This window comes from Drosophila obscura, unplaced genomic scaffold (genome assembly GCF_018151105.1).
Source record: "Drosophila obscura isolate BZ-5 IFL unplaced genomic scaffold, ASM1815110v1 contig_37, whole genome shotgun sequence".
Classification (NCBI taxonomy): Eukaryota; Metazoa; Arthropoda; class Insecta; order Diptera; family Drosophilidae; genus Drosophila; species Drosophila obscura.
Genome location: NW_024542825.1, coordinates 91,205 through 118,159, shown reverse-complemented (window position 1 = coordinate 118,159; position 26,955 = coordinate 91,205). Strand labels below are relative to the sequence as shown.

The following is a 26,955-nucleotide window of genomic DNA, read 5'->3' as shown; positions in this document are numbered from 1 at the left end:
TGTTTGTTTGGGGCAGGCCGCAAAAGTTATGCGGCAGCAAGATGGAGTGGGTCGGCGGAGGGATGCTGCAACATTAACACGGTTATCTATAATTTACACGCACAGGGCAGGGGACAGGGGACAGGGGACACAGGGACACACTTAACTGCGGTGATTCCTCCTGGGCTGCCTGATGCACATTTATTGTGCTATTACTTTTGCCGGAACCTAGATGGCCCCCCATCCCCCGCCCACCACTGCTGTCACTCGACCACGGGGAGCGGGGCAACGTTCCCTTGAGTACTTTTTTACGTGTCCCCCCGGGTCCGGCAGCCAGCAAAACAACAACAACAACAAAAACTTTATATATATGAGTCTGTATATATATATATCTTGAGGGTAAGATTAATTGCCTCACTTTGCCTGCTAGTCCCCAGCTCCCCAATCTTTGGCGAAATATATATTTAGTGCCGAGATTTATGTGGCTTCATTACGAGCGCCTCCCCAACACCCAGCACAGCACAGCCCAGCCCACCCCACCCACTCTGGCACTCTGGGAGTCTAGGGGCCGAGGCAAGAGAACCTTTGTCTATATCGAACGTTTTGGTCAAACAATTAAAAATGTTGTCCCTCTTTGTGCCAGCTAGCTTTTGCTTTGCTTTTTCTACCCCTTAATTGTGGTTAAGCGGGGCATATGACATTCGTCTGGCAACAGGCACAAGGCAGAGTTTATGGCTCTCTGTCACAGGGTCTCTTCCTCGTCACTTGTCCATTCAGAAGATATATTCTAGTCGCAATATCAGACATATGTTTGCTTTCCTTTTGCTCCACATCTAACTCTCTGTTGGGCACATTTTTATTGTTGTCATGGCAGCCGCCTGCCAAACGAATATTTAATGCCACCAAGCACCCTCCCTAAGCCCCACCACCCCGTTTGCATGTCATTCCAGCTGGCCTTCAGGGCTATCGATTCGGATAACAAAGCCGCAAGTTCAATGTCAAATTTCCCTCGTACCACGCAACGTATGCGTAATTTTTTTCCCGAGCCAAAACCTCACTGTTATTTATGGCCTCGTGTGTATTTTGAGCTAATAATCGACCAAAATCAACAGCACCGAGGGGGCCAAAAAAAAAAAGCAAAGGCTTGCTGTTATTTATGGCAATTATATTTAGCCATTAAAATTTTGGCAATTAATTGGGGCTTTCGTGCTGTTTTGGGGCTAAATTGCTGGGAGGTTGTCTACATGACATTGGCGAAGATGCACGCTAACAGATAAATCAAATATTTGTCTGTGCTCTGGGGAGATAACTTTTGTCGAAGGTGAAGCTTTATCAAAGTAATCTTTTGGCTAAATATTGTAGAAGACAACAGACACATGATGCATAAATGTTTGCATAAATGATGCATAAATAAAGGCTGAGGATTATCCCTCACAATCTTGACAAATCAAAAATATTATTAGAGTAAATAAATTCACACAAAAAGTGTAAAACCAAGCATTAGGTATCAAGCTATAAATCCAGTATTAAATTTAAATTATTTTAGTCTTAAATTTCATCCTAAACTTTATTAAAGAACAAAAAGCACATAAAATCATTTTCGGGTCAACCCCCAGCCTCGAGCACGCCCTGGGGGGGGGGGGGAGGGCTCTGAGCAACAGAACTGTCACAAAATTTCATATTTCACTTTATTTTTGTGTCGTTTGACAAATGTTTGAAATTGACAGCCCAACAAGAAATGAAATGAATGAGAATAAAATACAGAAATACAGAAGTGAAGAACTAAAGAACTGAAAGAGCAAAGCGAATTTCAGATACTCTTGGCATTTGATACAAATCAATCATGGATATTTGTAGCCATCAATCACATTTATGATGCACTTCAATTGTCAGACATTTTTGCCAGCTATGGAAACCCTCCACACACACACATACACACACACATACATACGAGGCTTTCCCTCATGGGGCAGGTCAGTGAAAATGTTGACACAAAAAAGAGAGCCAGCAGTCACAAACAGAAATCAAACAATTTGTAGCCGACTCGCAACAATTGGTAACCGTTGGCTGGAGGCGGGTGGGGCGCAATGTGGGCGTGCCTGTGCTTCCTAACAATGGCTACGGCATACGCCTACAGTTTAACCTGACTCTCAACCTTTATGTTAATTTCTCATTCATTTTTGGAACTGGTTTTGCCATAGATCTCGGCGCTTTATGAAAACTCACTCAAGTGCATCGGGAACTACTGCTACAAGGGGAACGTGCAGTGATTTAATTTTTTCAGTCACTGGAAAAAACATGCGGGGGGTGAGGAGTGGCGGGGGGAAATTCAATTAAAATGCACAAAAGCCTCGCCGTCTCGTCTCGCCTGGCCAGGGCCTGACCTTCTCTCTCACCGCCTCGAAAAGAAAATTCCAAAAACCAATTATTGTTGTAGCCGCTCACGTGCGAGCATGTATGGGGATGTATGTATGCCCAAATAATACAATTCCCAAATACAAACAAAAAAAATGCGCCAAGTTAAATTGAATTTGTTATTAAAACCCAATTTACGCAGAGAGAGAATATTTGCATTGCATCAGAAGTGCTGCTCTGACAGTTGCTTCAAACTCCAGCCACAAACTTTCATATCAAATGCAGACGTCAAGGCAGAGCAGAGCCAGCATGTACATATATACTGGTATACATATGTATATGTATAAGTGGGTTCTGCCACAAATCGCGCATTTGCCACCAGCCAACAGGAATGTCATTTACTTATTTTTTTTTTTTTTTGATTTTGTTTTTTTCTCTCATACGACAAATGCGAAATTTTCATAACAAACAACCAACAAATATTTTTTCGCATAAACATGCAAATTTCTCACTCAAACTTGGAACATCTCAACCTCAACGCTGCTCAACGCTGAGGACGCCCCCACCACCACCAGCCCAAGCTGCTCTGCTCCTCTCACTGTTTGCACTTATCTTCTCAATGAGTAATTTGCATGTTAAAATATATTGCACATACATATATATTTGCTTATATATATTTATCTTTGCTTGCTTGCTTTTTAGCATTTGTTCATGAACTTCACAGCACTGAATATGGTGGAAAAAAAACGTGCTAAGGGCGACATTTCGACTAGAAGATACCTGCTACCTCGAGCAGTGTCTAAGGAGAAGCTCTCTGCACTTTATTTCTTTTATAATAGCTATATAACTGGTCTACTTCTGAATTTCCTTTACACAGGATCAGAGGCAATTATTTTGTGTGGGTTGAGGGATAAGATACAGAGGTGTATGTAGCTTGGAAAAAGTGTTCTTAAATATATAAAGCAAATATATATCACAAGAGTGTGGAGCAGCAAATACAGTTGCCATAGCTCTAATATATATATTCTCTATAGCGCAGTGAGATCTGTAGAGTTTATAGTATGGCTAAACATGGCTACATCGACTCGTTACTTAATGATCAAGAATAAATGTATACTCATTATGAGATCACAAGCCTTTCCTTCTGCCAGTCACATATATTTTCGCGAATACAATATACCCTTTGTCTCTCATGCCGGTGCACTCGTACCCAGGGTACCCAGGGTACACCAACCATATTTCAAACAAAGCTTTGCATTGTCAACTATGCCACGGGGAGTGAGGGCCATGGTGGGGAGTCGGCAGGAAGAAGCTATATCCGACTATAGCTTGTCAAGTGGCTGACTAACAAGTTTCGTTTACGTCGCATCTCGGGAGCGAGCTCCGTCCGTGTCCGTGTCCGTGTCCGTTTCGTGCTCTCACTCAAATTTCATTGTGCTCTGGGGCCCCAAAACATTTTGATTTATGAGCAAATTGAAATAGCAAAAAAACCAAAAAAAGAAAAAAAAAACAAAATGTAATATTTACGTAATAATTCTTGGGAAAAAGCACAGCAAAAAAGCAGCAGCTTTAGGAAATATTTTGTGTCGTGGAATAATTACCTCTGAGGCAATATAAAATACTCCTACAGATGTGTGAGAATACAAACGGAACGTGCAAAGTGAATACGACACGTGTCTGTGTGGCTGAAATAATGCTAAACAAATGCCCGATGACTGGCCTCATCGACACAGTGAATGAATCATTCAATCATTGAACATTTGTTCATTTGGGTGACTAAATAGCCATAAATATGAGTGAGTACAGAAATAATATTGAATGTCGTCAGGCAGGCAGGCATTAAAATTATAATTGAATAATTGAATATACTGTATGGATATGAAGACCGACATTTAATTTACTTTTAGCTCAAATAATCCGCTTATAATTTGGTGCAAGTCCTTGCACTAATTTACTCTATCGTTTACTGACATAGATATAGCAATGGATATGCTAGAAATATATTTAGAAATTTGGTAAGATAAAATAGAAAATCAGGAAGGTTTTTCCGCACATACGAGGAGTCTTTCCACCCACTAATGAGCGCAGCCTGAGTACTTTTAAGTAAAAGCCATTAAAAGCAAGTTCTGAAAAGAGCTCCCCTGTTTTATTATATTTAAATATTACTTTGCGTAACAATTTTATCGTGACTTAATGCCACCGTCTTGAAGGTTCTTTGCCAATTTGCAATAATTTTACAGGCCATTTTTGCTCTGATGCTGCCACAGGATCTGTCAAGTCATTGCAAAAGCCACAAAAAGGGGCAAAGCAACTGCAAAATGCGGTACGAGTATTTGCCAACTTCATTCAATTTCTGGCATGACTTGCTACTGTTACTGTTCCTGATGAGCCATGGCAACAAGCTGTTGCTGGCTGCTGTTGCTGGCTGCTGCTGGCTGCCATGAGTTGGCATAAGGCTCTGTCGAGTCGGCTGTGCCAACTCAATAAAGTAATATTGGAATTGCTTTTGGCAAGCAGTCAATTGAAAGGACAATTGCTGGCAGTCAATGTTGCCTCGCTCGATTCCCAGATTCCCCGATTCCCAGTTCCCTCAACCCAATGAACTGCTAACCCAGGCTCGTGAGAAATTGTCTGGCATAACTGCATGGAACCTGCTCCATATACTCGCACAAAATATACATGTATGGATGGATGGTATGGGGGCTCATTTAAATCAAATTCCCAGCGGCAACAGCAATTATGTGTAGCAGCAGCAGCAGCAGGCAGGCAACAAGTGGATACCTCTACCTGTCTCGCTCCCTTCTTCTTTCTACATTCACTCCGCTGGAAAATTGCCTCCGGTGCGACAGCGGCAATGGCAACAATTTTCATGCATTTTTTAGCCGCTTTTTTTAGCCGCTTTTTTTAGCCGCTTTTTGTTGTTGTTGCATGTTTACACAATTTGCATATTTGCAACGAACTCTGTGGCATGCAAGGGGCGTGATTAACAACTTCCCTTTTTCGGAGCAGGAATTGCCTTCGTGCACACTTGGTTAGGCACTGAAATTGACACTTTCGAGGCTGTCTGGCCGTCTGGCCGTCTGGCTGTCTGGCAGTGATAATAGTTTGATGGAAAAAAAGAGAGACTGACGGACTGACTGACTGACTGACTGACTGACAGTACGCGTAATGGCAGTAATGATTGCGAAAGTGTTTGTTATGAAAGGTATTTAATCTGTTCATCGGAAACTAAAGTCTTGGATTACAAAATCAGCCAGATATAAGTAAGAAAATCAAAGCTGGGTAATAGATGCAAATACCTGTGGCACCTTTTAGCCTTCTACCCTTTAGCCCTTGGGCAATTCCACCAAATCACTGACTAAATCTAAACCTAAGCCTAAGCGCCATTATTACCTAATAAATCCGCACTTAAATAATCTCGCAATTATCACACATCTCCTGCCCGTGTTTTATTCCTAATGCCAATCTGTTTCCAAGTGCTCACCTCAGGTTCTTCGCAGCCGGCGATTGGCATGCAGTGCCCTCTGCTGCCACTGTGGAACAATTCCTTTGATAAGAGTCACGCTTCACAGTGACGAAGCACAATAGCAGCCGGTACTAAGTTGCTAGATGCTAGTCTTATCGCCACCAACTATAAATCAGGCAGGGGGACACTAGCCAGACTCAGACTCCGCAGAGAGGGAGATGCAGGAAGAGCAACAGCAATATACAGAAATGAATAATGATTAAATGATGCCTCCAAACATATACATATGTATCTATCTATCTATCTTCATGGCACAAGAACTTGTGCTCCAATCTCCTACTTGTAGGCCCATGGCCCTGAGAGTTCCTCCTGTGATCTACCCAACACTGAGTACGAGGTGGTTTTGGGACACACAAAAACTTGTCCAGACTTTGATAATGACATGGTACAGCCGCTGCTGTATAAATTATTATCAGGATCAGTCCAACGAAGGGCAGGCAGGCAGGCAGCAGCAGGCAGCAGACAGACGAGACTGACTGCCCATTATCAGGCAAAAACCACGCGGGAAAGAGACAGCAGACAAAGACAGAGAGAGAGTGAGAGTGAGAGATAGCATGGCCGGCATTTCGAAAATTGTTTTGTGTTTTATATATTAAATATATATTGTTTTGGTCAGACCAGATTGACTTGCAGTTGTCTTGTCAGTTGCCAGACGAGTGCCGCTTCGATCGCGACTTTCGATTTCGTTCATCCTCAGCATCATCGGCAGGCACCAAGGCACATTCCCAAATAGGCAGCCAGCCAGCCCTGCCAACTCATAGTAATTATCTCCCAGACGAGACGAGACGAGACGAAAGACTCTTTTTCTGTGATCCCGGGGCAGACAGAGTCCCTCAGTCTATCAAGGGCCGTCAGCGTTTCAACATCATCTTCCAACTGCTTCGACATGTGGCTGCTGCTGCCCATACTGCTCTACTCGGTGATCTTTCTGGCCGTGCGACACATCTACAGCCACTGGCGACGCAAGGGCTTCCCCTCGGAAAGGGCCGGCATCTCGTGGTCTTTCCTGCATCAGGCCTATCGCCGGGAATTCCGACATGTGGACGCCATCTGCGAGGCCTACCAGACGGGCCGCGAGCGTCTCCTGGGCATCTACTGCTTCTTTCGGCCCGTTCTCATCGTGCGCAATGTGGCACTGGCCCAAACGATGCTGCAGCAGTCGAACGGGCACTTCAGCGACCTGAAATGGGACTATGTCAAGGGCTACAGGAGATTCAATCTGTTGGAGAAGCTGTCGCCGATATTTGCCACCAAACGGCTGGCGGAGATGTTTGGCCATGTGCAGCGTGTGGGCGATCATTTGATATCGCATTTGTTGGACCTGGAACAGGCACAGGGCGGGGCACTGGAAGTGGACTTGCAGCAGATGTTGAGAGTGTAAGTGTAGGACTTGAAGCATCCAAAGAGGGACCTTCTAACCGGATTCCCCTTGCAGTTATGCCATCAACATTATCGGAAGTCTCATCTATGGTCTGGATGTCAACAATTTTGAGCAAAAGGATCACATTCTCAGCAGCTATGTGAGCAGGAGCGCAGGCAATGCCAGTTCTCAATCATTGTAAGTGGAGCTTAACCCGCGTCTCTCTTTAATTAATAGCACTAGCCCATCCCGCAGCACCCTAAGTCGCCTGCCACAGAAATCCTCCTTCACCTACCGCCTCAGGGATCTGATCAAACAGGCCGTTGAGCATCGCGAGGAACATGGCCTGATACGCAAGGACATACTGCAGCTGCTCATCAGATTTCGCAATGGCAACGATGTCGGCGGGGAGAAGTGGCAAGTAGACATGAAGAATGGTGAGTGGAGAGTCTGATTTGGCATTGATCTATTAGCTATAAGTCTGCTCTTCCTTTTGCACAGAAGAAGACAAACTTTTGTCCATCAAACGCGTGGCCAAAGTGGCTGAGGATCTGCTCAAAGTGTCCCTGGACTCGGTGTCCTCGAATATCACGCTAACACTCTTTGAGATACTACAGGAGCCGCTGATTGTGGAGAAACTTCAAGCTGAAATCAAGGAACTGGCCACTGAGAATAATGTACTAAAGTTTGAGGCGCTCGAAGGTCTCAAGTACATGGATATGTGTCTGAAAGGTGCGTAAAACTAATCCAATTTGGGTGTGCAAATACAATATTTTTGGTGTGTGTAGAAACCGTTCGCAAGTATCCGCCGTTGCCCATCATTGAACGCATTTGCCGCAAAAGTTATACGCTGCCCAACACTAAGTTCACCATTGATGAGGGCATAACGCTGATGGTGCCCCTGCTGGCCATCCACCGGGACGAGAAGTACTTCAGCGAGCCCCTGAAATACAAGCCGCTGAGGTTTCTACACGCGGAAAAGTCTGACGAGTGCCAGAGCAATGCCTTCATAGGTTTCGGCATTGGCGGAGCTCAGTGTGTGGGTAAGTTTTAACACCAAAAACTTTGCACCAAGAGATCAGATCGGCGAACTTAGAGCATGTTTTCACCCCCCCTCTCTCTTGTAATCCCCAGGGCAAAACTTTGCCAGGATGGTCATCAAAGTTGCGCTGATCAAGCTGCTGCAGAACTTTCATCTGGAATTGGATGCAGCCCGCGCGGAGAACATAGAAATTTCGCATCAACCAGCGCCGTTTATACGCACAAAAGACGGTCTGAAAGTCAGGTTGAAAAGACGCGAAATAAAGTCGAAATTTTACAACTAAGCTAAAAGTAAATTAGTAGCGAGAGGCGAGAGGCGAGGTAGCGAAACTCTTTCAGCTGTTAAGTTCTTTAATTTGTGTGTGTGTGCCGCCCCATACCCCCACGCGTCACACCTTTTTCAACACTTTGTTGTCTGTGCGAGGCACCTAAAATTATGCTATAAATAAAATGCAGTATATTACGGTCACAGCTCGCTCGGGGTGCGGTGTGTTGTCGGTTCTTGTTTGCCATTCGCTTCGTTAACTTTTGCAAAATGGCAAAGGTCCTGGGGGGCACAAGGACCCGACCGTATGAGGCAACGGCAAACGCCAAAGTGAACGCATTAAATTCGTCACTCCAATGTGCCTGTTGTTGTTTACGCCAACTTCCCGGTGATAGACACGGGATTGGATTGGATTGGACAAGGACAAGGACAAGGAGCAGATACTCGTATGGAGATACCAATCCAAGATAGATGGATAGATAGCTAGCCCGAATCACAGCTCGGGCGGAAAAGACATGTGCTACGATTTGAGCTCATCATTAAATTTGATTTGCTACGTTGCCAATCCAACATGACAGCACAGCGCCTGGATGATGCCTGGATACCATTTCTGAGAATTCCATTTCCATTTCCATAGCCAAAAGTCAGAGAGTATGACTGTCTGTCTGTCTGTCTGTCTCTCTGTTTGTTCCGGGCTGAAACACTCATCTCATCTCATTTTGTCTCGTCTCGTCTGGGGACTGCCAATCCATTTGAAGTGCTGTGTATGAGTACTCACTCGCCATGGGCCAGGCAATCGGGCCTAAGAGGCGCCTCTAATGATGCCGCAATTAGGCCGCATTATGGACACATTTATCATCCCACAGACCAGCAAATAGAGAGAGCGGGAATAGAGCGGGAAGACCAACCAGGCCCAAATGGACAATGTCACAAACAAATGGACTCTAATGAGCGTGCCAAGTATTTTACATTAATGAAAACTTTTCTTAGCTGGCCCTGCCCATCACATTAATTGGAGTCTGAGCCCGAGCCTGAGACCGAGCCGGAGTCCGGGCTAAGCCCCTAGATAAATGACCTGGAAACTTTTTCCCAAAAATCCAGCAAAAACTTTATGACTTTTGGTCGGACCGGCATTAAAATTGAAATTCAATCAAACCCAATCAGCCTGCTGGCTTACAGAGCGAGGATGTAACACAACAATTTAAAGAGCCAAGAACAACCGTGCAGGCTGCTCTTCGAAAAATAGACAACATCCAGAGCAAGTGGAGCACTTCACATAGGTGTTGTGACCCAGTTTGTGTGCTGCTGGATGCTGGATGGTGGCTGGAGGTGTTCCCAGGGCAAGTGTCGGATATAAATTGCATGAGAGCAACCCGAGTCGAGGGGAATTTCTCGTGTTCTGCCGCTTCACACCCATACCCATGCCCACACCCAGACCTAATTCCCTTTGGCAACATCTTCGCTATGCTAACCATTGTCCTGGTTACATTTAAACATTACTCATTCCACATTAAGCGGTCAAAATGGCAAGCTAGGAACAAGCTTCTTCTCTACAAGTTGAAAAGTTACAAATAATACACAATTTGGGTTGCATTTCGACTGTTTGGATACCTTATGATTGGGCATATTTTGAGTGGAATGATTACTCATTGGCAATGATGGCTATGCCTGCAATAGGGCTTTGGACCTAGCTGAATTTTCCTAGTTGCATAAAATAATCAATGTCAATAAATTAATGAAAATTAAAGCAATTTTATTTGTTTCCCAGATCAGATATTCATGTAGATATAACCCATTTATTTCGTTATATACTTTCAGTGTCAATAAATCAATGGAAATTAAAGCAATTTTATTTGTTTCCCATATCTAGAATTCATGTCAGGTCAGATATAACCCATTTATATCGCTATATACTCTCAGTGTAAGTAAATCTTTTTTTTACACACATTTTCACGTATCCAATATACCCTCCGACTCCCACATAATACCCTGCCTACAAAAGTAAGTAAAAAGTTGCTTTCATCGCTTTGTTTTTTCGCTGGGTATAAAATTTTCATTTCCCTTCGCATAAATTATGATATATTTTACCTCAGGGATAGACGGGGTGACGGGGTGGGGGCAACGGTTCTCTAAATGTTTCTCCTACTCATGTAAATTTGTACTCAAATTAGGGTTATTAACTTACCATAATTTCAAGATTTGTTTTTGCGGTTATGCTGCAATGAGAAACAAATGAGAAAAAAGTACATTACAAATGTGATTAATCAAGTTACATTTAAGGCTCTGCTCTGCGGTGCTCTGCTGTGATCTGCTCTGCTGTTTGCTATTGAACATTCGCTTCAAATAAAATAAGTTTGCACTCGAAGCGAACAAACAAACTTGAACTGCAGGCAAAAGTGAAAGATAAATTTGTTCGAAACAAATTTCAAGCTCAACTTGAAACTGACATAAAAGGCTATCGCTGCAGTCGGCTTTTAATTAGCCAATTGACATCTGACTTTTCGTTCAAGTTTGACTTTGTTTTTGGCTTAGATAAAGTTGTGCAACTTGTTGTATTTGGCAGCATAAATAAAATCACCTTAAATATCCCCTAAATGGCTCGAGAGGCTTAAATATTTATTGGCCAAAAGCAGATAGAAATTTGAGCTTTCTGTTGTATTTCTAGCTCAAAGGTAAACCGACAAAAGCAAAAAAAGATGCCAAATATTTGCATGGGAAATACATAGCTGCAGCATTGTGTGTGAAATTAAATTGTTTGGTGAAATTTTTGCATAACAAAAAATGGCCATAAATTATACAAATATTATTTGCGTATTCGTTAGATATTTTAGATATATATTTTCAATGGCATAATATATATTTTTTTGTTTTGGTTGCATTTGTTATATAAGAGAATATTTACAATAAAATAATATATGCAAATATTTCGCAATTGTTGCAGCTTTTATTTTTATTTTATTTGTAGTTTCTTTGAATGTGAATCTTTTTATTTATGCATGATAAAGAAAACAAGATTAAACTAACATTAAAATGTAATGCTCTCTCTCTTCCCATTTCTTTTAAAATGAGGAAAAACTTGTGGAAAATTCTGCGCTTATAATTTCAGTCATCTTAGTTTTATTTCTGCTGACTGCCAACAATTATCCCCACTAATTGGATGAGAACTTTGCTCATGCCACCATGCAGCAGCAGCGTGTCCAAATAAACACTTTAACTGGCGGTCATCTTATCGTACATGAACATACTCGTATGTATGTAGCTTCTGCCCACTTAAAAAATAACTCTGCCCAAACTGTACTCGAAACAGAAGATAAAAAGACTCAACTGGAGTATAAGTAAGCCACGACCTCCGAGGGTCAGCCGCAATAAAACTAAGTAAAAGCTCGGGCCTGGCCTTTAATGCTGCCCTAGTGTCTGGGTCTCTGCCACTCTGCTTCTCTTTCTGAATATTTGTTTAACAATTAAACTTTGCTGGAGAGTGGTTTGTTTATGAGTGTGTTCTGTGCGTGTGTATAAAGATTATTATCATTAAGAGTTGGGTGAGTGAGTAACTGCCAAGTAAAGGGGAATGACAAATTGTGAGAGCAAATTGCAGTTGAAAATTGTCATCAACAGTGGAGCTTCCAAAAGGGCGAACAATCAACATCCGCCACAAGAGAATTTGAGTTGTAGATTTATAGTTTCAAGGAAAATATTCTTTCAAATTTTATATGATTAATTTTTAATATTTTTAGTTGCATTTGCCGATGCTTTACTGTAGCAACTTCATGGGTTTGGTTTAACTCGTGTTGCAGTTGGTTTACTTTTTCAATTTGTGTGCGTTGCATTCACATAATTGCCACATGGAGTTGCATGTGCAACTGCACTGTGCAACCGACTGCTGACTGCCGACTGCCGCTGCCGCCCTTCAAAAAAAAACTGCATATGAGAGGAGCCGTGACTCGACAGCCTTCTTCTTTGATGCCGCAGAGGATGTGGGAGAGCATTGAGGATGATGGGGCTGCGGCTGCGGCTGCTGCAGCTTCTGTTGCACAATGCACGAGATGTGCGTGCAGCTGTTTGTTGTTGCTCGTTCCATGTTGTTTATAAGGTTGTTGTTCTTATTGTTGTTGCTGTTTTCGGTTGCTGTTGTCGGGTGTCTCTCCTCACAGTTGCTTTAATTATTGTCAGCCAAACTGTCGCGGCCGCCTTGCCGCATGTGTAATTTGTTTGTGTCGGTGGCTCCGCTCCGCTCCACTCCACTCCACTCCGCGCTTTTCTTTTCTTTACTTCTCCGCTGCCTTTGCTTTTCCTTTCCCCTTACTTTATTTATATTTTTTTATCTGTTTCCGACTTTTAATTAATTTATGTGTCTGTCATTTTACCGAGGTGCTTAAATAGTGCGTTGCATTCACAGTTTACAGAAATCCACGGACCAAGGAGAAGCAGCGCAGAGGCAGCGCCGCGCCAGCTGTGGGCGGCACTTGAATCATTTCATTATCAACCGTTATGGCAGAGGCCGGCTCCTCAAGGTTTTTTATGCAGCAAGAACTGAACCAGCTGACCCAGTTCCCCCAGGGGGAATCGTTCAAGAGTGGAACTGGTTGTTCAGTTCTAATGGTTTTTAGAAGTCGGGAGAACTAATTTTAGTGGCTAATTGTTTGCGTAATTGATGCTTAATTATTGGCTGTGTTTCTAAGGCGAAAAATTCCAAAGAAATTATTGCTTAAGATAAATAAAATTAAAAAAAATAAAGCTGTTATTTAAAAGTTCATTAGAAAATTTAAATGGTAAGTTAAGTACATTTTTTGGTAAACGATTTTTGTCTGGGTGCTCCAGACTTTCTTCAGTTTGCGTATTAAAATCTTAGCTGCAACTCTATTTGATGATAGATTAAAGCATGAGCATAATTATAATATCAACTGTCATTTAATGTCTCTGCCAACCCTCTTTGCCCTATCTAATACCCTTAAATTTAAGTAAACTAAATGAGGAGATTCCGTTAGCTGATTTGCCCTTTGGGCGTTTGGTTCCACAAATGTAACCTTCTTAATGGCCAACAACATTTAGCCTTCATTTTCAATTACCCGCCGTAACGAAGCGACGAAACCATTTATCAAAATCCCAAACTAGATAACTTAATTAAAGCCCCCCCCCAGAAAATCAATCTGCATATATATCTACGAGTATGAGCGCTGACAAAATGTGAATCTGAAAGCCCGCCCCCCCCTGAAACACCATCTCCTGAGAGCAAGCAGTGCAGTCGAAGCGAACAATGGGCCAAGCAACAACAACATCCGCTTATCGCGATAAATCAAAGCCACGAGTGCTGTTAATTTTCCAAGAATATTTTTGGTTACATACTCGTAGTGGGGGGGGAAAATGGTGCCCCCTTCTACCCAGAAAAACGTGCTTGTATATGGAGTGTGCGTGTGAAGCCATAAAAACAACTTGAATTTATGTTTTCACGGCAAAAAAAAATTATCTTAAAGGGGGAGCCACGGCCACAGGCCCGAAGATGTTTCGCTTGCTCTGGAGTCATTGGAGTCATCTATTCCCCAAGTCATGTGTGTGTGTGAGTACATTTCATTTTTGTGGCAACCGACTACTTGCTAATTCTAATTAAAAGCAACAGCAGCAGGAGCAGGAGCAGGAGCTGCGGCATGTCTGAGACACACTCAAGCAGAAAATTATCAACTCTGTGGGGAGGAGGAGATAGGCGGAGATAGCAAGAGAAGATCCGTAGATGAAGATATTTATGTGTGTAAGTATGAGGTGGAGTCTTGTCTTGTCTGAAAACTTCTGCTTGGCTAGGCCAAAAAGATGTTGCTGGAGTTGCTTGAGTGAAATGTGAATGAAAAAAAAAAGTGAGCAGAAGCAGAGCCCCACAGTCACCTCGGGGGCCAAAATTAAATTGTGCACATTTCCGTGGAGCGGAAATTGCCCAAGTTTGTCACATGGAAGAAATATATACATATGTATATAAACATCTTAAATCTAAGATATACATAGGTACGGAAGAAAGAAGCAAGAAACAACATTTGCCATTTATGCGTTTCCCTTGGTTTGCCGGGGTGCGCTACGCTACCCATCTGGTTCTGTTTTCAAATTGAAATTCATGACATTTCCTTCCCCTTCTCGTATTACACCCAGGCACTGCGCACACACAGGTGTAAATAATGTTTATTAATTTATGGAATTTTTTTGGTTTAAATATTACCCACTGTACATACAACAAAGCGATGCTCAAACAATACTCATTTCCATTGCATTTAACCAGAAATTAGCGAAAATTATGGGAATATCTTTTGGGTGCTTTTATGGGGTTTATGGTACATGACCTGTAGGCAATTTGCTCTGATAATTAAATTAAATGCCTAATTAATTACCAGTAGGGCTGGCCCGCGTCCCTATAGCAACTGCAAGCTGCAAATGTGCAAAATTTACTTCAAATGAACATCGCATGGCATGGCAGGGCAGGGCAGGGCAGGGCATGGCGCGTGCACATTTGGCACCCAAAAGTTGTATTGTATAATTTATGATTGAATGTACATAAATCAAATGACATGCTCTAAATTATAACAATGCCATGTAGGAAGATCCATATGCAAATGAACATTTAGACCTGTGCAGAATTTGTAAACTGTGTAAAGCGATAAGTGGCACAGAAACAAGCCCTAATTGATTAGGTACAGTTCTGTGCTCTCTGTAGTGTGGAATAATCAACAATGTAATTGAAATTGCTAAAGTTATGAATAGCAGTAGAATATAATGAGCTTCAAGTACAGTTGTGCTCTAGAGCAGTAAGCAGAGAATCGAAGCATAATGCTACAAAATTTCAAAAGTAGTAAAAGTGTTATGAAATATTGAAAAAAATTATAATGGATGTGGGAATTGTATTTTGTATCTCTTAAAATACTTTAAAAAAGTGCATCGGTGCATAGGAAGTATAGGAAGTACAGTTGTGCATGGTTTGATTATTTTCTCCCTTTACAAATATCCACCCAAGTCATGAAATTCAACTGCACATCAGCATTTTTGCTCTTCTATGTATAAACTATCATTTCATGAACCGGATAACCTTTTGATTACGCCTGATTCCGCTTGCAGTGGTATCTATTACCCACCGCATTCTCTTGCATTCCCTTTTACAGATCCCTTTCATGTACCCCACAACTTCGTTGCCTTGCCCGTTGCCTTCCCTAATTTACCACACTGACTCTTGCACTCATAAGTCAATCCCTAGCCCTGCACAGCACTCGCAGCTCGCATCTATCCCGAATCTGGCGGCGAAACCACTAAGCCACATCCAGAGATGCATTGACAAAATTTCACTTTTGGATGAGAGATGCTGGTTGGCTGTCGTTGTCCCTACTGCTGGTGGTGCTGCTGCTGCTGCTGTTGGGGATTGCAAATGGCAAAGCTTTAGAGACTCCATTCCCGTTCCGACTGCACACTGCAGTTGGTTGCATGCTGCCTGCTGCAGCTGCAGCTGCAACATTGGGTGCAGAGTGCCTTGGAGATGTGCCCTGTCACATGCCACATTCTGGCAACTCTTTTTTTATACCCGTACTCAAAAAAGAGTTAAGGGGTATATTAGATTTGTGGTAAAAGTGGATGTGTGTAACGCAGAGAAGGAAAATTTTCCGACCCCATAAAGTATATATATTCTTGATCAGCATCAATAGCCGAGTCGATATAGCCATGTCTGTCTGTCCGTCCGTCCGTCCGTCCGTCCGTCCGTCCGTCCGTCCGTCTGTCCGTCTGTCCGTCTCGATGAGCGCCTGGATCTCAGAGACTATAAGAGCTAGCGAAACCAAATTTGGTTTCCAGACTTATGTGATATCACACTGCTACAAGTGTATTTCAGAATTTCGCCCCGCCCCCTTCCGCCCCCACAAAGAACGAAAATCTGTGGCAGGCACAATTTTAAAGATACGATAAAACTAAAAACGCAGTATCGTAGAGAATGCCCATATCTACCAGATTGCCAAATCTGAACTAGATCGGATCATAATTATAGCCAGAATGAAGAAATTAATTTTCTGTTCCTTCCCCTGCCCCCTCCTGAACACAATAACACAACTCATTTTCCTTCTCGCTCGCACACTCTGCCGCGTTCAGTGCGCGAGCAACCCCTAGTGGAGGAGATGTAGAATCTAAATGGTACATGTAGAATATACATGTTAGATGTATAATATAAATAGTATATGTAGATGTAGATAACAGATGTAGCAAAAAAATGTAAAATTTCTTTTTTTTTTAAGTTCTAAATAATTATATGCTTAAAAATGTATATGCTGACTGAGTACGGGTATAAGTAGAGTCGCGTCCCCAGAAGCGACTCACACGTTCCTTCTCGTTTTTTTTTCTTGTCGGCATGATTTTCGCAATCAGTGGAAAGCAGCTTCAACTGCTGTTGGTTTGCTGGTTGCTGGTTTGCTGGTTTCTGATGGTCTGGCGTGACATTTGGCTTTCGCGCGAACAGCAGGGACCGCCATGGCACAGATGGAACAGAGCCATCTCCTTGCCTGGCTGTTCCAGCATAATCCAGGGTCTGGTTTTGTTTTTTTTTGTTTTTTTGTTTGGGTTTTCATGTCACACGGAATGTCTGCCGCCAAATGATGCGCGATTTATGCAGCCACGGGGTCACAAGTGAAACTAATTTGCCCAACAACAAAGCCAATTTTCAATCTAATCCGAAAGAACCAACCCCCTCCCTAGAACCACCCCCCGTCAATGGTTATGGTTTGTTCTCTTTTGCCTTAAACTATGTCAAATGCTGTTCAATTAAGTTTTCGCTTGCACAATGATAAGGAACTAGTCCGGTTGGTGTCTACACCTCTGCAGTGTAGAGTCTACACACACACACATAGGCATGTCGCCAAAGGGTATTAGCAGGGACTTAGGGCTGGGCAGGGGCAGGGCAGGGTATGGGTAGTAGGGCACATGTGGATATGGGGACATCAGATTGATAGCGTCGCTAAATAACACAAAACAGAAAAGAGCCCCAACGGGCTGGGCTCCCTACTTCTAATCAAGCACGTAAATAAAGTTAAAGTTTATACATGGTGAAGAGACACACACACAAGAGCCCCCCGCCCCCGTGCCCACACAAAGGGCAGCCACACATATTCGCTCATAATGAAGTTCAAGTACTCTTTCCCTTTCAAGAGAGTTTGTACCAGAGAGACTAAACAAGAACAAGAAGCTGCGTGCGCGAACAAAAAACCGGTTCTATGGCGCGGTGCCTTATCGCTACGTCTCATGTACAGAGGGAGCGCGCGAGCTTGCAATTCTGTTTTCGGCTATGCTTCGTCTCGCACCACGAACCCGCTGTCCAACGGCTGCGTCTGCGCCTGCATATGCATGCCTTGCGCACAGTGGGGCCTTTGTCTGTTTCGGCTGGCTAAATTAATAAATTACTGATAAATTAATAAATCAATAAATTGTTGCACATTTTCAACTTTGAGTGCTATTTCTCTTAAAATAAAATTATGTTCAAAATTAAATTTAAGAAAGCCTTGTAAAATTCTCTTTTAGATGCGTATACATACATATGTATTGATTTTATCCAAAGCGCTCATAAATATTTTTGACTTGTGCAACTCCTTTTCGGCTGAGTCCCCACTGTGCCGCGACTAAGAATCTAGCATTGACTAAAGCCAGTAGCATTTCAGAGCCTAAAAGAGAATCGAAGTAGTTTGTTTCTCTATTCTATAGTCTTTGGCTTCTGGGGCAATGGGACATTATGGCAGTTGAGCTTTAAGACAGAGAAGTACAGAAGAGAGTTTTAAATATTTTAATATATTTAATTAAAATTTCATCATGCTTTCATTATGTACTCCAAAAATCCTGATATAATCCCCACAAATCTCTGCTTATATTCAACATACCCTTACGTGAAAAGTGTAAGCCAATTGTTAGCATCTCGCTGCGATAGCCTGCGAGGATTGCCTTTGGGCTAGTCATCATGAGATCAATGGGATAAACCCACCTACACAAACACTTCTCCACTCCGCCACTCATCCATGGCTACCCCCAACAAAGGCGGCCAAATGACAACATCATACCCCTCTCTATATACATATGTATGTACATACATATATATATGGAAAGGTACTATTACTCGTAGAAATATCTGACAGAGAGGTGGTGGAGCATGGGTAGGGGCGATGTTGCCCTGCGGCAAAGTACAATAAAAACTGCTTCAACGTTGCATGTAACATTTGATTAGCCTGCGAAAAGGGACAGGGAACGAACCCTAACTCCTCCCACACCCACTGTGTGGTGTAGGGTGTGCCCAGCCCCACAAACAAAAAATGAGCAGCATATTGCTGCTCAGTGCACTTGGGGCAATGGCAATTAGAGGTTAACTTGAAGTACACCCACAGCCACTGGCAAACACAATCACTCCTTTTGCTATGAAACTATGAGTCTTACATAACCACAGTGTGTGTGTGTGTGTGTGCCCGGGTCAGAAGCATCGCTCCAGGGAGCACAGAGCACAGAGCTAGTAGTGGCAGTGGCAGTGGCAGTAGCAGTGGGGCAGTGCGTACTCCTACTGCTACTCGTATATCGTTAGTTTGGTTAATATACGACATGTTCAGTTTCGGCCCATTTACAAGCCAAGCAGAATGTTAACTTGGTGATACAGTTGCCAGACATCAGACTTCCCAGTCCTCAGTCCTCAGCCCTCAGAGTTTGCCCCTCCTCTGTTCTGCCACAGGAAGAAAACTTCAGTGTTCAGTTCAGTGTTCAGTGTTCGGGCTGCCGATGATGTGCAGTGATGTGTGTAGAGGAAAGCTGTGGAGAAGGGATTGGGTGGGACTGGGGGGGGATTGTAGTTTCTGTGGTCACAAGTGAAAACTTGCGCCAAGTTGAGTTAAATATATTTGTCAGCCAAGTTTATTATAGAAGTTTGTGCCAAGTTGAAGTTGTGGCTGGCTGATGGTTAACTTAATCGAAAGCTAAATGAAGAAGAACATGTTTCGGTTACACTTTGGCAAAAAGAGAGAGAGAGCGAGAGAGTACCTGATAGGTGGAATGTGATTACAAAAGATTATTATGAAAGATCGTACAGATATGAGCAAATATAGCCATAAGTACCTAGGATTATGGATTTCAGCATACAAAATAAACAAACTAAAATAAAAGCTACCAACTTTGACCCTTGTCGAACTGTGGTTCCTTCAATTGTAAAACTCTGCAACTTTTGGACATTTTATAGCCATGAAATTGAATGAGTAATCTCATTTATCCATCGCTAAATCTGTTGCCACCAACCACCACCAATCCAAAAACTGAATCAATGAGGAAGCCCTGCAGCGATTCCCCACATAATATCCGTTCAGCCTCATGCTCCCGCTTCGCATCTTTTTGGTGACTTTGCCACCTCTTTCTTCCCCTCTGTGCAATCTGTACACCCCTCTCCTTGCTATTTCTACCCCTCTCTCTCTGTCTTTCTCTCCATCCACATCCTCTGCAATTTCTCACAGCAGACGACTCAAGTTTTCCACGTGAAAAATGGCATCATAAGAAAAGTTATTGTCTCTATAGTTTCGCAACTCCGTTGAACTATGATGCAGCAGCAGCAGCAGCAGCACCCCACACTCGTGGCAGAGCAGAGCAGACCAGAAACCCTTCTTCATCCATCTGCAGCATAAAAGCATCATCAACGTGGCAGCAGCGTGGCAGCAGCAGCAGCGGCAGCGTCAAGAGTTTATTATGCAATGCCAAAAATTTAGTGCCATTTGTTGTCAACGCGCCGAATGCAACAAACAACCCGAAAAACCCCCAGCAACAACAACAGCAGCAACCACAGCAACAACAAAGTTTTGTCATTACAATGACACAGAGTGGGGGGGGGGGGGGGGGATAGGGGTATTGGGGGATAGGGGGTCTGAGAGCCTGACTGTTCACATTTGTGCAGGCATTATAATGAGTTTCTGAGCCAGGCCAGGCCAGGCCAAGACGAAACAAGCCAAAAACCAAGACAATCCAACGTCAAATGTTGCAATATGTATGGGGGGAGTGTGGAGTAAGGAGAGTAGGGAGAGTAGGGAGAGCAGCAGGCAGGAAAGTGAAGCTATTGAAGGGAACGAAGTGTGCGATACCCTGGCCAATCGATTGGCGACTATTGGCTATATGGCTATTCGCTTTGGCTGAACTTTCGCTGAACAGGAAATGGCAGACTACCCCTTGCAGAAAGGGTATCAAAAATTAGCACACCCTGAACCTGGCTGATGCCGCGAGGGATGCTTAAGAGGGAAGAAGAAGTTTCAACCCCCCGCCCCACGAGAACTTCGGAAGCCGAAAAGTGTCTGCCTGATGGATGTGGCATGCAGCATCAGCTGCTGGCTGCTGGCTGCTGCACACAAACTGGTTACAAATTTGTTGCTAGTTGCAGAAGCTTCAGCAAAATCCGAAATGAAAATTGAAAACAGATTAAAACACGAAATCCCACGAAACGGAAACCAATTTGGTTTGACAATGATGATGGCGCTTGATTGACTGACGAACGGACGGACTGTGTGATTGATGAACTGACTAAATGGTCAGACGTGTCGTGCCGTGTCCATTGTTGTCCAATTAAATGGCAAATCAAAATCAAAATCAAATAACAAAACAACACAAAATTATGTTAATCAAAGTCATCAAAAATCAAAACTTTTTTGATCGAAGACCCAAAACAAAAGTGAAATTCCACACAGAAATTCCTCCCCCCCTCCTTTGCGGTTTACCTTCTGCGAGCGGCTGCGGAACCCCAGTTGGACACGGCCAAAATGCTCTAACCAGAGGGGAAGGAGAGAAAGAAAGATCAATGCTCGCTCTGTTGGCCAAACACACAGCACAAATACCACGCTGCCACTGCCCGCTGCTGCATGCTGCCGGAGAAGAGTGAAAGTCAAGTCCAAACATTATGTTTTATGGACACAAGGCGAGAGTCACCATTTCGGACACCTTTTTGTCATGCCCCCCACTCTTTTCCACACTCTGTCTTTGGTTGGCTGTCTCTTTGTCAAATTATGTACGCTGTGCGTTTGGCTTTATTTAAATTTCCCAGAGAAACCGCAAAACAATTAGCTGCACAAAAACATTGCATTTCCTTAAATTTGGGATCCTGGAAGGCAGATTTTAAATTCAATTACATCTTCATGCAGTTCCATGTATTTTAGTTTAATTTTAGATACCAAAAAAGTGCGCTTGAAATTATTTATTCAATGCTGAAAAACCCTATTCGATTGTGGGGATAATTACTGGCTAAATCTGATAATTCATACAAAAAACATTCCCTTCCGACGTTCGGAAATTTCCCAAAATTCATACTCATAGCTCTCAAGTTTCCCTCCCCCCCTCTGAGCACCAGCCAAGGCAACGTCTTTGCTTTGCTTCAAAAATAACTTTCTTTTGGCCGCCCCCAAAGCCGCGCATTGTGCGGCCTCCCCTGTCACCGACAATAAAACTAACATAAAAATACAAAAATTATAACAACAAGAAATACAAAAAATACAAAATAATATCAGACAATGCAGGTGGCACAATGGCCTATCCAAGTACAATTAACTACTCTTTTCTTTTGCTTCGAGCAGACCTTCAAAAATGTTGAAAGCGAAGTTTTGGAGTTGCCGATAGCCCAAAAAGCCCGAAACCCGACACTTTTTTTTTTTTTGCGTGCTATAAGAAACCGAATCCAAGAGCAATTGTTTTTTTTTCGTGTGTGTCGGTGGGTGTGAATTTAAATGTATGTAAGTTGGCCAAAAATATATGTAAGTCGCTTAAACCCACTGCCTGTCAAGCCCACCAGCCAGCCAGCCAGCCAGCCAGCCAGCCAGCTATCCATCTATCCATCAATCACTACTCGAATGGCTAATTAGCATGCAATTCAGCCGAACAATTGAATAGTGTTGGTCAAATTGTAAATGTCATGCCTCGGCACTGGGTTGTGAATGGGATTATACAGACATTATGTAGACTATAGCCTGCTGATGTTCAAGGGCCTCTAGAGCTCTGTAAACGTGAGGCGAATCTTAAGTGCAAAATAAACTTAAACTGCGGCTCGTCCGTCACATTTAGCTAAGGTCGTCCCAATGTTTGTTTTGCAAATGCGGAATTAGCATTAATTTTGCCTGTGTAAAAATCATTTGTACTTTACCGATTATGCCTGAACTTTCCATTTAGCGGGTCTGTGTGAACAGCAGAACAAGTTCTCAGTCACCTGCCACCAGCCACCATCTTCAACATCATCATCATCATCGACTCACGGGGGGGAAGGAAAAACCTGATTTCAGTCGCGTGTTTCCTGTTGGCCAGCCCCAAGCCCCGCGCCCCAAAACAAGTTTTGTTATAATCTTTCCTTTTTTGTATTTTTTGTATTTTTGGGCAGGAATCGCATAACTCAAAAGCGGCAGGAAACATTCCTTTCTCTCAGACATAATTAAAAAAGCAAAAAAAAAAAAAAATCATGTTAAAGCTTTATCAGAGCAAAGAAACCAATCGAACCGCATTCCAATCAGATACGCGTGCAACTCGCTGATAAGAGAGAACATTTTGGGCTGGCAGAACCAACAAAAAAATATTTCAATTTACTTGCGGACAAGCCTTGAATTTATTCATGTATATAAGGTACATAATATGTAAGTATATGTGTGTATATATCGTGTCAAAAATTCAGTTTGACTTTCATATCAAATCACGTGACATGCCCTGAATATATAGAACAAACATGCAGACATACGAGTGCCTACATACATATATTTAGGCACATCCGGTCCCCCCAAACCTATGCAAATAAGTAGAGCAAATATATATGTGATGTGATATTTTGCCCACTTTTTGGTTCCTTCCACCCACCAACAAGATTTATGCGTATTTCATATTGACAACGCTTAAACAATAGACTGCTCCTGCTGCTCCTGCTCCTGCTATGGCTTCTCCTCCTCCTCCCTACTGGGCATATTGGCTTTTGTGCCATGGCAACTGTCGTTTATTACATTTTCAGTTGCTGGCCCATAAAAAATGGCTGCAAAAAAAAGCGATAAACTTCTCGCATCACATAACTATGTTTAATGAAAGGTTGATCAAATTTGTCGGAGGCAAAGGCCCAGGCCCTAAATGGCAACTGGTTTTTAATTTAAATTTTCCTTTGATGCGAAAAACTGTAAGGGAAAAGGTATTGTATTTCTTTTTTTTTTTGGGCATCATTAAGTGATGCAAATGAAGCGTCTACTTTACAGTGTTGATGAAGTATATTTAAATTGTGTGGAGTTTCATGAAGTTTAATTTGGGGTAGTAAGGTTACATTTTTTATTCTTACTTTTTGCGTATTAAGGAAGTGAATTGTAAAATTTTTTTATGGCACAAAATTCGTTGTAGTCTTACTTTATATTTGCCATAAAAAAACTTCTGCAAATGGTCTTTCTTTTTCCCACAAAATTTCATTATTTTCAGCCACAAATCCTAACCAAAAATCTAGCTCAGCTTCCCACAGATTATATACTATATAACAATATTCGCAATAAGCATTATCTTATCTTTCTGTATAATAATTTCATATAATTTCCAGAGCCTCCGTTGACGCACTGCAGCCATAATATCCACAATTATTGATCAGGCCTCAGCGATGCCCCAAGCTAATGATAGTTCCCCAATGCGCTACCCAATTCGAATGAAATTCGTGCCAAAGCGGTGCCAATCTTGGCTTTAATTAAGGTGGTTCCAGGTGCCACACGCCACAGCCACAGTCACAGCCATTGAGACAACGCCTTAACCGAAAAGTATGCTGAAAGAAATGCTCATTGAAATGTGTTCATAGATAGAGGTACATATATAGATAGATATGGGACCCAATTCCAATTCCAATTCCAATTCCAATTGAACGACTTTCGCCTTGGCTATGGCTCCAAATTGTTCATGCAATTTGTATAAACTGTAAATGATTATTACCAATAAATTTTGCAGAGAAAAATACAACAAAAACAACAACAAATATCAGCAGAAAAACCTAAAAAACTGGTTGGGGTAGAAAGTCAAGTCAACATCAACCAGGGACACCGCCCAAGCGCAGGTCTCAGCCCCAAGCAGCCGCAGCCTCAGCCTCGGCATCAGCCTCTATATCTGTGGATGATATGTAACCCAAGTGGCAGACGTCAGACAGAAACAGGTAAAAGTGATTTGTCTTTCGATGGCAAAACAAATATATATATATACAAGCGAGTATACGCGTGTGTGTGTGTGTTCAGGTATAATCAAATCGTGTTTTTGAGGCATGTTGCGTGAATCGATTGGCCGGGCTTCCGACAGCTTGTCATGCAAATGCGTTTGGCTGTGGCACTGGCTAATCCTTTTTTGGGGCGCAAAACATGACACAAATGCCATGGACTTTCACAGCGATTCGATTCTCCCACGTTGACACCTCACTGGAGCAACAGACAGCGGACAGCAGACAGCACAGACACCGCGGCGTAGTGCGTAATGAATGCAAAGCAAAATAAACAAATTAGTTGTAATGAGAGATGAGAGATACGGCAGGGAAATAGTAGGGCCTACCTGGCCCAGTGCCCAGTGTCTGCTGGCTGCTGGTCAGCTTTTCCAGCACAGTTTTCACTTTCACATGCCGCGGCCGAGGCGAAAATCTTCGACCCACTTGTATTCTTGATTGTCGCCGTCTCTGCTCATGGAGACCTGCTTTCATTTTCATTGAGCAAAAAGTGAAACAGCAACAAAAAAAATGTGTGTGGATCTGATGACAGATACAGAGACACAGAGACAGCGAGCGGAGACACCTGGCAGCCGGTGTGCAGTGTACACTACTGTACAGGTTGCTTAACCCAATTTTGCCGATATCTGTGTTCATCGCCAATCGCCAGCTTGTGGGCTTAGCCAGGCTACGCAACAGCAAAAAGCTGTTGCCCGATTGCATTGAGGCGACCTAAACGCATTTTTGCGGCAGGCCTTACAAAAGAAACACACAAAAACCAGACACAACTAAGCCAAAACACCAACCACATTGGCTTGAATTGCACCTGACTGTGGGCAGCACTCAAAGCGAAAAAGAATGTTGCAAATGTGGGAAATATGTGGAGTATCTTATACCCATTATCGAGAGGGGTTTTTGTGGCTCGATCGAGGAAGCTTTAATGTTGAATTTTACTCCATTAACGGATGGTTTCCTATAGATATTTCTCTTTAATACTATACTTTAATAAACTACATTAATGTCACCTAACCAAACACAAGCCATTCAAGCTCCTTTCGTACCCTGCAAAGCGTTTAAAATTATAGACATTTATGTGGTCTGTCCGCATGGCACGCGTCGCTTAATTCAATTTATGGCTCAAATGTCTGGCTAAGCCTTAATAAATTGGTTTACGCACAGCAAAAAACAAAAAAAAGACAAACAGACAGACAGACATAAATGGCAACAGTGTTTGTATTTGCTAAATCAATGGCCGGTCCCCCAGAGCCTTTGATTCTAATTTAAAATAAATACAAATTCTGCATATAAATTCGGAATAAATGGTGTGTACAAAGGAAACACTCACAAAACGCTCCAGGGCCAATGGACCACCCAACTAAAATACATTGATGCTGCCTGCCATAAATCAAAGATGAAACGCTTAATTAATCTTGCTCACTCCCCAAAGCGCGCAACTTAATAAATGAACAAGAGTTAAATATAAAATACTGGCAGTTTAAAGGGATTTGTATGTATGCAAATAGTATATAGGAAAAAACCCCGACTTTAGCTGCAATTTGAGTGGCTGATGTCATCAGAGAGTGTGTGCGAAAAGCAACAAAAAAACGAATACTTAGACATACAAAATAAACACGCTTAAGTATGCAACTTGGCGAACAACAATAACGTCATCATCATCAGCATCACAATTATTTATAATTTTTATATCAATGCAAAGTTTTGTTTCCCACCATAAAGAACCCAGCGATGAATGTCTGTGGCTGCCCCGACAGCCCCCACCGGAGGTCAAGCATGTGTGCTGCCACCCTCCTCTTTATTCCATTCAACCAGCACACTCCTCTCACTCATTTGCAGTTACTTGCAAATTATTATTGTACATCTATTGTGCGTCCCATGTCCAAGTATCTCTCGCGGATGGAGCGTATCTACCATCTTCCATTTATATGAGCGGCACACGGGATTGACACGCCAATGCGATTGCATAAACGGCACGACTCGTAATGAGTTGAGAATTGCATGCGCAATCCGGTGGAAAGCGGCAAACAAATGGCAAATAAAACCAAAAGTAGAAAAAAATATTGACAAGGAATAAATAGTGGAACGGGTACGGGCAGGTGACACCAGCTGAAAGTGGAAACTCAATGGCAATGTCAACTTAATGGGGTTTACGTGAAACATTTGCTCAAGGCAGAGGAAATATAAAACTAGAAAAATCTACAGTGCTACAATTGCATGAGAAATAAGCTAGAATT

General features: G+C 42.6%; 1 protein-coding gene and 1 non-coding gene across 3 annotated transcripts in view; one reads left to right on the top strand and one right to left on the bottom strand.

Annotated features, from left to right (window-relative positions):
• The first annotated feature begins 6,493 nt into the window (after nt 1-6,493).
• LOC111079138 (probable cytochrome P450 310a1) lies at nt 6,494-8,725 on the top strand. 2 transcript variants are annotated; one of them, XM_022374170.2, is made up of 6 exons: nt 6,494-7,237; nt 7,296-7,418; nt 7,476-7,657; nt 7,725-7,952; nt 8,009-8,263; nt 8,355-8,725. In XM_022374170.2, exons 1-6 carry the CDS (start codon nt 6,747-6,749, stop codon nt 8,543-8,545), a joined length of 1,470 nt encoding a protein of 489 aa, XP_022229862.2. In that variant the 5' UTR covers nt 6,494-6,746; the 3' UTR covers nt 8,546-8,725. The 2 variants fall into 2 exon arrangements, with proteins under 2 accessions (XP_022229862.2, XP_022229852.2); XM_022374160.2 differs by having other exon boundaries at nt 7,722-7,952; nt 8,355-8,722.
• Nucleotides 8,726-10,724: 1,999 nt separating this feature from the next.
• Nucleotides 10,725-26,955, bottom strand: part of LOC111079150 — a 37,217-nt gene continuing 20,986 nt past the window's right edge. Inside the window, exon 3 of the transcript XR_005968162.1 lies at nt 10,725-10,742. This is a non-coding gene — a transcript (uncharacterized LOC111079150). The remainder of the gene's footprint in view (nt 10,743-26,955) is intronic.